Here is a 14446-nt window from a genome sequence, read left to right as displayed (position 1 = left end):
TTTTCTGTTCTATATGCTTAAATAATAAAAAATATTCCGGATACTGCTGCTTTAAAAAGATAATTTTTAGAAACATCTTCTGAATTGCCAAATAGTTTTATGTCTGTTTTGGATAGAGGTACAGCTGAGATTTGTAACAGTATACAGAAAAAACCTTGTACATGTATATGATTGCCCGATTATGTTGCCTAGCATATAATGTGTTCACTGATATTACTGACCAGCCTCGATGGTGTCTTGGTTAAGCCATCAGACATAAGGCTGGTAGGTACAGGGTTCGCAGCTCGGTACCAACTCCAACCCAGAGAGAGTTTTAATGACTCAGTGGGTAGGTGTAAGGCCACTACACCCTCTTCTCTCCCACTAACCACTAACAATCAACAACTAACCCACTGTCCTGGACAGACAGCCCAAATAGCTGAGGTGTGTGCCCAGGACAGCGTGCTTGAACCTTAATTGGATATAAGCACGAAAATAAGTTGAAATGAATGAAATGATATTACTGAGGAGATGTAGTTTTGAAGATTTTTTACTTGTCCAATATTGCTGATAATCATATGGTTTGAAGGCAATATTTCTTAGAATTACTTATTATATATGCACATCCTAGAATACTTATTATATATGCACATCCTTGTGTGCATTCAGTCATCTCTTTACAAAAGCTGTAGAAATTAACTGTTGGTACCAGTATTGATATGCACTGTAAGTGGCAGTCCTGCTACTGATGGAGTTCCAATCATATATCATAGTCAAGATTGGCTGTCCTCTGTAGATAAAAACCTTCAAGAATATCACAACTCTTTATGCATACTAGTATGTTATGGCTTCTCTTTAACACTTTTAAAAATTTTATATTGTTTTTGTGTATGACTGGTGAGTAGATTAATGTGCTGTTTTTTTTCGTTTTTAATATTTTTTTAATGTGTATTATTTGCTTGAAAAAACCATCACCTATCGTTTGATTATATAATTAGTTTTTATTTCAATTCTTAGTCCATCAGATGCACAAAGGTGTTTTGAAATAGTTCCATCTACAGCACAGGGTAAGATATTTTACCTAAAATTTTATTTTTATATTGATATGTTTCAAATGTTTGGGCTTTAAATGTTTTTAATAATAGTAATTAGTATGTGTTTAGTTTATCCTAAATTATTTTTTCATCATAGTGATAATAGTTTCATAAAATATAATCGGAAATTTTAAAAAAGGACAATTTGATATAAAAAAATATTTTTGTCATAGAATGTTTGTATTATGGGTTTCGGATTAAAATTATGTTTTAATTGTTTCTAAACATCAATATTATCAAGTTATATTTGTAATTAGAACCTTTTATCGTCTTAACCATATAGATCCATGTCCACCATCATGCCATAACGGTTCTTGTCTAATTACTGGCAATAAGGCAGCCTGCAAATGTGACCCACGCTTTACAGGACCAGAGTGTAAAACTGGTAAGGTTTTGTGTTATTTAGGAAAACATTCTGTGTGTGTGCGCCATAAACTACAATGTTATAAAGTTTTACTTTATTCTGGTATGATTGACAAGATGTCACTGAGATAGCATATGAGATCATATATTTCGAAAACAAATTGTACATTCAACAATAAACACATAAGTCATAGGATTACAAGGAATAAAATGTGAAACTGGTATAAATAAATCAATTTGTGCCAAATACATGATGCCATAATATAAATGCCATATATCATTATGTCAACAAAAAAACCCAAAAAACAATCGGACTAGATATACAGCCCTCCTTCACTATACATCCCCACACATATAATTAAGGCATTGCACTTCATTTTCTATGTAAAAGCTAACAATAGGTTCATTTATGTGAAAGAAAGATTTATTTTTCTACTGAAGATCCACATTAGAAAAATTAACCACATTTGAAAACCATTTGTTTGTGCCTGCAAGGTATTAAGAAAACTATCTGAAAGGATGCAGTCATTTCCCCAACAATAACTGGTCATCATTAAAAAATAAACTTAAGATATACATATAATACTGTAATTAGCAAACTAAATTTTAATGTATACTATTACAACTGATTTTATTTCTAATGAAAGGACAATATTAAATATGTGTAAAACTTCAGTTCTTCCAAATGCAAAGCTTTTGATTTGTTTTTCAATTAGACTATACAACTACACAATCATTGCTCAGCTCTCCTACCACAACAACTGCTGCAGCTTCAACCATGGGTGTAGTTGTGAGCAGAGGACACGGAACTACAACTGGAATAAGTAGCACTGGGCCGTATGGTCGAAGCAATGTACCTGGGGCTATGACTTCATGGACTACCACTCGTGGACTGACTGGAAGTGGTGTAGCCAGTAACACTATGGGTCACAGTAGAAATGGTGTAACTGGTAACACGAGGGGCCAAAGTGGAAGTGGTGTAACTGGGAACACTGTGGGCCAGAGTGGAAGTGGTGTAACTGGGAACACTGTGGGCCAGAGTGGAAGTGGTGTAACTGGGAACACTGTGGGCCAGAGTGGAAGTGGTGTAACTGGTAACACTGTGGGTCAGGGTGGAAGTGGTGTAACTGGGAACACTGTGGGCCAGAGTGGAAGTGGTGTAACTGGGAACACTGTGGGTCAGGGTGGAAGTGGTGTAACTGGGAACACTGGAGGCCAGAGTGGAAGTGGTGTAACTGGGAACACTGTGGGCCAGGGTGGAAGTGGTGTAACTGGGAACACTGGGGGCCAGGGTGGAAGTGGAGTAACTGGGAACACTTGGGGCCAGAGTGGAAGTGGTGTAACTGGGAACACTGTGGGCCAGAGTGGAAGTGGTGTAACTGGGAACACTGGGGGTCAGGGTGGAAGTGGTGTAACTGGGAACACTGTGGGTCAGGGTGGAAGTGGTGTAACTGGGAACACTGTGGGACAGAGTGGAAGTGGTGTAACTGGGAACAGTGTGGTACAGAGTGGAAGTGGTGTAACTGGGAACACTGGGGGTCAGGGTGGAAGTGGTGTAACTGGGAACAGTGTGGGCCAGAGTGGAAGTGGTGTAACTGGGAACACTGTGGGCCAGGGTGGAAGTGGTGTAACTGGGAACACTGGAGGCCAGGGTGGAAGTGGTGTAACTGGGAACGCTTGGGGCCAGAGTGGAAGTGGTGTAACTGGGAACACTGTGGGCCAGAGTGGAAGTGGTGTAACTGGGAACACTGTGGGTCAGGGTGGAAGTGGTGTAACTGGGAACACTGGAGGCCAGAGTGGAAGTGGTGTAACTGGGAACACTGTGGGCCAGAGTGGAAGTGGTGCAACTGGGAACACTGTGGGCCAGAGTGGAAGTGGTGTAACTGGGAACACTGGAGGCCAGAGTGGAAGTGGTGTAACTGGGAACACTGGGAGCCAGAGTGGAAGTGGTGTAACTGGGAACAGTTGGGGCCAGAGTGGAAGTGGTGTAACTGGGAACACTGGGGGCCAGAGTGGAAGTGGTGTAACTGGGAACACTGGGGGTCAGGGTGGAAGTGGTGTAACTGGGAACACTGTGGGTCAGGGTGGAAGTGGTGTAACTGGGAACACTGTGGGACAGAGTGGAAGTGGTGTAACTGGGAACAGTGTGGTACAGAGTGGAAGTGGTGTAACTGGGAACACTGGGGGTCAGGGTGGAAGTGGTGTAACTGGGAACAGTGTGGGCCAGAGTGGAAGTGGTGTAACTGGGAACACTGTGGGCCAGGGTGGAAGTGGTGTAACTGGGAACACTGGAGGCCAGGGTGGAAGTGGTGTAACTGGGAACGCTTGGGGCCAGAGTGAAAGTGGTGTAACTGGGAACACTGTGGGCCAGAGTGGAAGTGGTGTAACTGGGAACACTGTGGGTCAGGGTGGAAGTGGTGTAACTGGGAACACTGGAGGCCAGAGTGGAAGTGGTGTAACTGGGAACACTGTGGGCCAGAGTGGAAGTGGTGCAACTGGGAACACTGTGGGCCAGAGTGGAAGTGGTGTAACTGGGAACACTGGAGGCCAGAATGGAAGTGGTGTAACTGGGAACACTGGGAGCCAGAGTGGAAGTGGTGTAACTGGGAACAGTTGGGGCCAGAGTGGAAGTGGTGTAACTGGGAACACTGGGGGCCAGAGTGGAAGTGGTGTAACTGGGAACACTGGGGGTCAGGGTGGAAGTGGTGTAACTGGGAACAGTGTGGGCCAGAGTGGAAGTGGTGTAACTGGGAACACTGTGGGCCAGGGTGGAAGTGGTGTAACTGGGAACACTGGGGGCCAGGGTGGAAGTGGAGTAACTGGGAACACTTGGGGCCAGAGTGGAAGTGGTGTAACTGGGAACACTGTGGGCCAGAGTGGAAGTGGTGTAACTGGGAACACTGGGGGTCAGGGTGGAAGTGGTGTAACTGGGAACACTGTGGGTCAGGGTGGAAGTGGTGTAACTGGGAACACTGTGGGACAGAGTGGAAGTGGTGTAACTGGGAACAGTGTGGTACAGAGTGGAAGTGGTGTAACTGGGAACACTGGGGGTCAGGGTGGAAGTGGTGTAACTGGGAACAGTGTGGGCCAGAGTGGAAGTGGTGTAACTGGGAACACTGTGGGCCAGGGTGGAAGTGGTGTAACTGGGAACACTGGAGGCCAGGGTGGAAGTGGTGTAACTGGGAACGCTTGGGGCCAGAGTGAAAGTGGTGTAACTGGGAACACTGTGGGCCAGAGTGGAAGTGGTGTAACTGGGAACACTGTGGGTCAGGGTGGAAGTGGTGTAACTGGGAACACTGGAGGCCAGAGTGGAAGTGGTGTAACTGGGAACAATGTGGGCCAGAGTGGAAGTGGTGCAACTGGGAACACTGTGGGCCAGAGTGGAAGTGGTGTAACTGGGAACACTGGAGGCCAGAGTGGAAGTGGTGTAACTGGGAACACTGGGAGCCAGAGTGGAAGTGGTGTAACTGGGAACAGTTGGGGCCAGAGTGGAAGTGGTGTAACTGGGAACACTGGGGGCCAGAGTGGAAGTGGTGTAACTGGGAACACTGGGGGTCAGGGTGGAAGTGGTGTAACTGGGAACAGTGTGGGCCAGAGTGGAAGTGGTGTAACTGGGAACACTGTGGGCCAGGGTGGAAGTGGTGTAACTGGGAACACTGGGGGCCAGGGTGGAAGTGGAGTAACTGGGAACACTTGGGGCCAGAGTGGAAGTGGTGTAACTGGGAACACTGTGGGCCAAAGTGGAAGTGGTGTAACTGGGAACACTGTGGGTCAGGGTGGAAGTGGTGTAACTGGGAACACTGGAGGCCAGAGTGGAAGTGGTGTAACTGGGAACAATGTGGGCCAGAGTGGAAGTGGTGTAACTGGGAACACTGTGGGCCAGAGTGGAAGTGGTGTAACTGGGAACACTGGAGGCCAGAGTGGAAGTGGTGTAACTGGGAACAGTTGGGGCCAGAGTGGAAGTGGTGTAACTGGGAACAGTTGGGGCCAGGGTGGAAATATCCCACCTCGGACAACAGCTGGACATGGTGGTACTGGGACCAAAGGTGGAAGCAGTGTACCTTGGACTTCATCTGGTCTTGATGGCATGGGTGGAAACAAAACAGGTGTGTGCCAGGTTTTTCTGTAAAAAAACGTTTTCTAATATGAAAGTACATATACAGATGCCAACATTTGCAGGGTGAATGTTCGTCCATCCATAAAAATACCATGAACATAAAAAGGACAATCTTGTTCTGTTGATGTGGTCAGTAACTCATATTAAATGTGACAGAAATTGAGGGTAATTTTTGTGGAAAATACTGATTTTAAAATATTATAAAAATTCAGAATAGAATTCCATATGTAATTTCTGAACACAAAAAGTGTTAAAACGTTTTTAATTTCTAAATTTTTTATCTTAATAATCATATAAGTAAAATTAAAAGTTTAGGGTTTTGGAAGTAACTCACCATAATTGTTTCTACTGGAAGCTATGGGAGGTTTTTTAAAAACATTAATAAAACGTGTTTGAGAAAAGTATATCACTAATTCAAAAACATATTTCATCTATAAATCGACCATCATAAACTTAAGCAATGGCTATTTTTATCTGGATAACAAGTGCCTTGTATCGTGAACACCGTGAAGTGGGCTATCCCATAAAGTGGTCTATATACATATATCTTGTTGAATCTTCACACGCGTGAACCCTGAAATCGGAATACTTCTGGTGACTTTAAATCTTGCAAATCCAAACTGCATAAATGAGGCGAAAAACAGGTAGGCATAAAAACTAATTTTATACAGAGAGAAATGTATACACGACGGCCATTTTGTACTGTTGCTTTAAAATATTAAATGTTATCTATATTAAATCCCCTTCATAGTCCATTCCTTGATGTGGTGAGGGGGTTTGTATGTCTCAGTGACCCAGAGAGCTATGCAAGCAGGAGCTTTGGCGTCTGTTAGGGATACCCAGGCTGGACTGGTCAATGGGTAGAGGCTAGACTGATATGGACTAAGGGTGGGATAACCCTAATAGAAACCTCAAGTGCTGAAGTCAGAGGTATTGGGCCTCACGGCGCACTCTAATAGACCACAATACCATGTATCAACAGCTATTATGACTACATCTATATTAAACAACCTAAATATGGAACAGTTTTACAACGCTGTCATTGTCGAAGTCTCGTATGCTTTGCAAAGTCATTGCCTTAAAGGTTTTAGTGAAGTCACGTGACACGCGTCACTGTTGAAAAACAATACCCCGCTTTACGGGAGTATTTGAGGAATGTGAACATTTGACCACGGCTTGCATTTAACCTCTTCACAAGATAATCTGACAACGTTATAAACATTTCTTACTTGATTTCGATAGTAAATTGAACAAGGTAAAACATTATTTTATCAAATCGAGCGTACATTTTAATGCGCGTGCGCTGAAATCATTTCCCGTTAGAGGATACATTATTTATGTAGTAATAAATGCAAACGACAGTCACAACTCAGGACTATATACCGAGTTGTTAAATATATCAAATTACTGACCTAATGTTTCGTCAAAACGTAAAGGTATTTTAATAGCACCTGTTTGAAAAATATTTAATTTAACATTTAAATTTAAATTGTGTTACATTATTACAGATGGATCCTGCAAGCTAGTAGGTAAGCTATAATGATTATATTTCTGGGTTATATTCAGTACATGTGTTTGGCAACTGGAAAGTAGAAATTTGGTTAAGTTAAAACAGAGCCACTACCGCTGACCTTAGTTTTTGGGCAGTGTAACATATTTTAGGTTATTACATTTTTGTTTTGGTTTACCATTTAATTGAATTTAACAGTACATATAACATCTTGCTTAAATTATTAATTGTTTTGCAAACCTAACGTGTTGCTGGTCGTGCTACTGTTTGTAGTAGATCAAAATGCATTTTATAAGAAACAAAGGCACGTACATCAGAAACACGTTCAGCAGCTTTAATATAACAAGAATATATATATATATATATATATATATATATATATATGCATCTTGTAAGTTGTGTCTACAGTTTTAAATATTACAGCTTATTGATGATCAAAGCAGGAACGGACCTGTATTTTAACAAACTGGCTGATATGGACTATGGTTAGACATTGTATTTATTTTTTAGGTTTTACAATCAATATATATTTATCATATAAAGCTTGCATTATTTATTTGTTTACTTAATCACACATTGAAATGGTATACGTTTGATATTTCAGATCGAGCATATGCTGTAAGTATATTGCATAATCCTTTTTTTTCTTCTAAAGTCATTGTTCGCTTGTTATCTCAAAAATAAAAGATTACTTATAGTATAAGATATATGTCGATCCACACATTCACAATTAATTCAAATAAACGTTTAAGTTTTAAAAATAAATAATACATTTTAATAAATTAATACAGTTTAATAAATAAATACACTTAAAAACAAAGTAGTTTACTGTACTACAACTGACTCGGATGTCGCACTGCTTATATGTAAACAAATTGTCTTAACGAACAAGTTGAGCAGTAACACCAGAAAGGAAATATGGAAAGGTAGCTATATAAATGTTTGGTAATCCTGATCAGTTACATTCCAAATTATTGTTGTGCTTAATAAGCAGTTATGGTTTAATCATGCTGTCTCGCAATGCTGTTCAAGTTATGCAGCCAAAAGGGAAAATAATAAAAACATTTCAAATTCCTCATCATTCTTCATGACTTGTTTTGACTACAAAATGGTGACTAAAATTAAATTAAGTCAGTTGGTTTAACATACCTGGTTGAAACAATAAGACTTTTTAAATTAAAACTATATATAAATTGTGTTTGGATTTTTGCAGCAGTTAATAAAATTATGTGCTGGGAAGGAGACATAACCTTTTTAAATATCAGTAATTATTGCACTGCAGGGGAGGGGGTGGGGGGATGGGGGGGGGGGGGAATGCACTTGTCACCCACCTCCCCATTTGGTTCTATGTTCTCCACATATCTCCACATATCAATCCTTCATATCTGTGTTGTTATTTTCTTCTAAGTAATAGTGAAATATATAGGGTTTTTCTGTTTAGGAAAGAGCAGTTAAATACGGCACGGTGATCTGCACCTGCATTCACCCTGTAACTGGAGAAACTAAGACTACCACGCTCATCAGACCAAGGATTTCCAACCAGCGGCTTCTGACGGCAGGTGCGCTTGGTTTTGGTGGAGGAATAACCACCATGGCACTTGCTGCTCTCATTTGGATTATCGTCAGTAAACTGCAAAGAATGAAACCTGCACCAAAGAGAAGACTACCCATTTCTAGACCCAGAGTTCACCCTGCCAGATAATCCAAGTTGATCTATACACATGAACTATGTAAACGCTGTAGTGTATTCAGACTGGTGTTCTTTTGAAGTTTACATACACTTTTAAAATTTTATTTCATGATTTTCTTGCATATTTATATTGTATAAATGTATTGAAAAATAAAGTGTACTCATATTTCCTATGTATAATGTTGTTGTCTAAATAACCAAAAACAACGTAGTAATAGTATGGAGACGTACTCAGTGTCTATTAAAAATGCATCCACATTGTGTATACACGTAGGCTATAGCCTCCCGTCAGTTGTTTACTGGCGTCGTCAGGTAGGATGGCATAGATCCATGTCTCTCCTATTAAATAATAGGAATGCACATACCACCTTTTATTTTGTTAATTGGGGTAATAACACGACTCTGGGGAAGTGTAGTGTACCCACTCCCAATATGAAATGCTGGCTACACCAATGATATATATATATATATATATATATATATATATATATATATATAGTGGACTCTGTCTAAACCGGATTCTGCGTAATCCGGATCTCTGCGTAAACCGGTCCATTTCTAAAGTCCCGTCCAGCTACCGTTTATCTCTTAGGTATAAATCTCTGCCTAATCCGTACTCTGTCTACTCCGGACTCTGGATCAAAAATCAAGAACGAAAGAACAGTTCATGCATTAATTATCTCTGTCTACACCGGATTGGGATTTGACTGAACGACGGGCTGCTTAATTAGTTGAACAATGATCGTCAATTGCCAAATAATCAGGTCGTCGTCGCAAGATCAAATATAAAATGTAATCGCACTCGTGTGAAGTTTACTCTTATTGCGATAGGCCGTTAGATCTGGATTTTGTATTCAAATAATTTCGTACGTACGAATAAATGTAATAATGTTTTAGGAAATAAAATGAAATTTAACCTAGTACAAATATTAGAACGACCAGAAACACGTTTAATATGCAGCCACTAATATTTTATGCAGAAAAATATATTTGATATGTAATTACAATCGTTAAAAAGTCTGTTAGTCGATAATATCTAAAAAATTGCAGCAAACTTAGAAATGTCCCTTTAAGTATATTTTTATGTCTGCGAAATAATCGATTGCAAGTCTGGCTTATATGACTGTTTTCCAACCATCCTTGGGTTCAAATGTCATTGTTGATCGCGAGTTGTCGATAATTCAAGAACCATAATTCTGGATGAACTCTGTCTAAACCGGTCCTCTATGTAAACCGGACTATTTCGACGGTACGAAGTGAGTCCGGTTTAGACAGAGTCCACTGTATACCCAATTTCGATTACGTTTTTTCTTAAATTAAAAAAAACAACATTTTTATGAAAACTCTTCAGATAACTTGAAAGTTTGTAGTACTGATGGGATTAAGGCTCATAGAGGGTATAGTCAGTCATTGGTGATTATAAAATCTGTCTGGAATGCGATCAGTAGAATCAAATGGAAAGAATCGAGTAACATTTTTTCATCATTTATCGACCAATATTTATATTGTATAAATGTATTGAAAAATAAAGTGTACTCATATTTCCTATGTATAATGTTGTTGTCTAAATAACCAAAAACAACGTAGTAATAGTATGGAGACGTACTCAGTGTCTGTTAAAAATGCATCTACATTGTGTATACACGTAGGCTATAGCCTCCCGTCAGTTGTTTACTGGCGTCGTCAGGTAGGATGGCATAGATCCATGTCTCTCCTATTAAATAATAGGAATGCACATACCACCTTTTATTTTGTTAATTACCCCATAACACGACTCTGGGGAAGTGTAGTGTACCCACTCCCAGTATGAAATGCTGGCTACACCAATGATATATATATATATACACCCAATTTCGATTACGTTTTTTCTTAAATTAAAAAAAACAACCTTTTTATGAAAACTCTTCAGATAACTTGAATGTTTGTAGTACTGATGGGATTAAGGCTCATAGAGGGTACAGTCAGTCATTGGTGATTATAAAATCTGTCTGGAATGCGATCAGTAGAATCAAATGGAAAGAATCGAGTAACTCCGGATAGTGGTCTATCCGCGGACCCCTACGATGCACCACGGTTTAACTACGGTTTTCAACAGATAAACCAAGGATTATTAAGGATTGGGGTTAGTTGACAACGGGGAGTGCTACGGGTCGCTACGGATCGCTAAGGATCGGTACAGTTTAGTACGCACCACAACGAATTGTCACGAATGATACCGGATCGTATCCGTGACTAACCCGGCGTCCTGATCCTTAGCAGTGTGATCGGGGCTTTACATGCAACGCATTCATATCACGGTGGGTTATCTGGCTACGAGTTGAAACGTTTAGCAAGGAAGCTTCCATTGATAATTAGCATTTGGTATTGGTCGTTCTCGTTATTTATGATCCCAGATGAAAGTATGGACTTTTAAAATACCTCCATGGCAATGGACCTTAGATGTTGACTGCAAGATTTAAGTTCTAAACGTTTAACCGACACTTTTCAAAGTGAGAGTGGAATCGGCGTTATCATTATTTCCACCAGTAAAAGTTGCATGCTGCCAAAATTATCCATAACTCTGTGTTTAAATCTGGTGTTTATTGCTCATATACAAAACACAATACATACTTACTGAACACAAGATGGAAACATCTTTGCCAAAGCAGAAAGGTAAAAACAATGAACACGGAGAACATTAACAGTCTCTCCTATTATTAAACATTGGAGGATCCTAAATGCAAGTTTCAACTATACTATGTATGCCTCGCAAACGTTGTTTCAGATATGTATTAATACAAAACAATTATACAAGCATGAACTGAATGTAAAAAAGGGGGGATAATACACGTATTTATTCATCCAAAATAGTAAATTGTACATACTATATGTGGATGATTTTTTAGACTTGCAACAGATCGTCTAATATGAGTATCACTTAAAACGTCAATAGTAACTTTGAATAAACTTCAACAATGGGCAACTGACAACAAAAAAGAAATATTGTATTCAAACGGTTTGTGCATATCTGATTGTGGGTTATATCTAACAGGAATATGATCAGTTGTCAGTAAATTAAAAACAAATTGGTGTAGCACCACAGTTGTTATGTAGGCCTAAAGTTCACTAGAGGCAGGCACATTGCATCACAGGTATCGATTTAGAAAAAATAATCTACACCTAGAACAATGGTGTGACGCCACAGGTATGGATTAAGGACATCGAGGAGATTGTGACATTGCTTCAGCTCTAAAGTACCACACGTCACCGTGATTGACCATTGAGCAACTATTCACTAACTTACTTCTTTCGATATGATTGCACTGATTATGCACAATACATTCCAGAGTATGTTACCTATATGATCCAGTAATCTGGAATATAATTCTCTGAAGGAACTGTACAGTTAATATATCTAACCAGATTCCTTTCACTTAAAGTATTAGTAATGATCATACCAGGAGCAGCAAAACAAAACCTTAGAGCCCAAAGCGGTATCAGTGACATAAAATACTACATGCTTTGATTTGCCAGTGAGGCAGAGACTATAGTTAGGCGGGGGGGGGGGGGGGGGGGGGGGGGGGGTCAAACCCCTCCTGTTCATAGAGGATTTTCTTTTTATAATATATTTTCGGGAGGGGGAGAGGGAGCAAAGGAAGGAAATGTTTTATATAACGACACACTCAACACATATTATTTACGGTTATATGGCGTCGGACATATGGTTAAGGACCACACAAATATTGAGAAAGGAAACCCGCTGTCGCCACTTCATGGGTTACTATTTTCGATTAACAGCAAGGGATCTTGTATATGCACCATCCCACAGACAGGATAACACATACCACGGCCTTTGGTATACCAGTCGTGGTGCACTTGCTGGAGCGAGAAATAGCCCAATGGGCCCACCAACGGGGATCGATCCCAGACCGACCGCGCATCACTTGGCTACGTCCCGCCCCCCGGGGGGAACATGACTCGAACTATCAAGAATCTTTGTTCGCAACAGACTAGAGCCACGTTTTTAACACTCTTTCGTGAGTGTATGTCATCACAGATGTTTAAATGTCTTTAGATTTGTCTAGTCAGTAATGAAAGTAGCAGTACTCCTTCAGACAAAGTGAGAAGGACGTATGCATCGTCCTGAAAAGCGGCAGTCGTTTTTTTATGGCAAAACACCTGACCAGTCATGATGGTCAAAAACAACTCTTGACTATAACTTGTACAGAGATACGATTTTGATTTTGATATTAATGGTTTTACCATTACGATTTGACCAGAAAATGGGGGATGGGATGTGAGTGTAGTCACTAAAATCACGTTTCTAGATCAGTTAGAAACTGATATATTGATACAAACACTTTCATATGGCAGACATTTTGAAATTCAAGATGGCGGCTATATAAAATAGCTACATTGTGTATTTGCTACAAACCTTTTCAACTCATAATAGGAGGGTTAATATATATTTGATATAGCGGCCATTTTTAAATTCAAGATGGCGGACGTTTCAGTGGTTTGAAAAATTGCCAACACTGGTTTTCTTGTTCCTTGATGGGCTGAAAATCATATTTCAAAGTTTGAAAGAGTATACCCAAAATGGCATATGGGGCTCATTAAAGTTTTCCCTCTGCAAGCCCACGGAATAATGTTTTTTCCATGTTGCGGATTCAGCGTGAAATCGTACAGGTGTTATAACGAGTCTGTGATGCGGGCAGATGGGTGCTAGTAATATTCCAATTTTATATGGTCAAAACAAGCTGGGTCGGATTCATTATTTTTTTAGGGAGGGAGTGCAACGCTTAAAGTACACTAACATGTATTGTCTATATAGCAGTCTTCTACAGAAATATCAAACTGACCACTGTAAACATGTTCCCCACTAAAAACCAATAAAATGTATTAAATGCATCATGTTCATCTGCTAAACGTTGGATTTTTCGAGGCACTTCGAACGACGAACTTTGTAGGGTGTGTGCGCATCTCCAACACCCTCGACTGCAGTTCCTGCGACTGAATTAAAGTGACAGACCCTAGTTTTTAAACACTAAAGCATATTTGTCACTATTGGAGTCGTTTGTCATCACTGAAATGAAACGTTACTTATATTTTATTGTTTAGATTATCCATTTCCGTACAACCAAAGTGTTTCTGGTTATACCACAAAATGCATTTTTTTATATATTTTTAAACGCATGTGCGTCTGAGAAGTAACGGTTATGGAGTTGAGCGCTGATCTATTTTAAAGGATATTTCCGTTTCAACGTTAATGTCACAGACTTGATTCATTATGTTGTAACTATCGAAATGTGTTACAGCTTTGTACAAGTTGAAACTAGAATCTGCGACGTTAACCTCGGGAACATTTTTTGTACATTCTTACTAATATATATATATTACTAATATATGTATATATACATTAGCGTAGCGGAGGGGGATAGTCTTCCTCGCACCCCCCCCCCCCCCGGTCCATTGTGGGTAGCCTCTCTATATAAAAACCTACACACCCCAATTTCCGTCTTCAACGATCCTGATAAACAAACATTCAGTAATTCAACACTTACCTCTATTCATGTAATATGTACCATATCCACTCAGCACTCGTAGAAAACATTGCAACAATCAGCACAGTATTTAGCTGTCGTCATTAAATCCAGTAGTATTAGATCCATGCACAGATATTTTACATTTATACACATTTAAAATAAATATGA

The 14446-nt window shown here is 39.9% G+C and overlaps 2 protein-coding genes across 2 annotated transcripts; one reads left to right on the top strand and one right to left on the bottom strand.

Moving 5' to 3' along the window:
* Nucleotides 1–2307: 2307 nt before the first annotated feature.
* On the bottom strand, nt 2308–4638 carry LOC121369809 (mucin-3A-like; the record flags this gene model as incomplete). Its single annotated transcript, XM_041494883.1, has 1 exon — nt 2308–4638. A coding segment is annotated over one exon (2331 nt), but the record flags the coding sequence as incomplete, so codon positions are not given.
* A 48-nt stretch (nt 4639–4686) lies between these two features.
* LOC121369808 (uncharacterized PE-PGRS family protein PE_PGRS46-like) lies at nt 4687–8913 on the top strand (the record flags this gene model as incomplete). Its single annotated transcript, XM_041494882.1, has 4 exons — nt 4687–5542; nt 7062–7082; nt 7668–7681; nt 8505–8913. Coding segments are annotated over 4 exons (1152 nt in total), but the record flags the coding sequence as incomplete, so codon positions are not given.
* Between the last annotated feature and the right edge of the window lie 5533 nt (nt 8914–14446).

Source organism: Gigantopelta aegis, chromosome 4 (genome assembly GCF_016097555.1).
Source record: "Gigantopelta aegis isolate Gae_Host chromosome 4, Gae_host_genome, whole genome shotgun sequence".
Taxonomy (NCBI): Eukaryota; Metazoa; Mollusca; class Gastropoda; order Neomphalida; family Peltospiridae; genus Gigantopelta; species Gigantopelta aegis.
The sequence above is the reverse complement of the archived record's forward strand: the minus strand, read 5'-3'. Positions and strand labels throughout refer to the sequence as shown.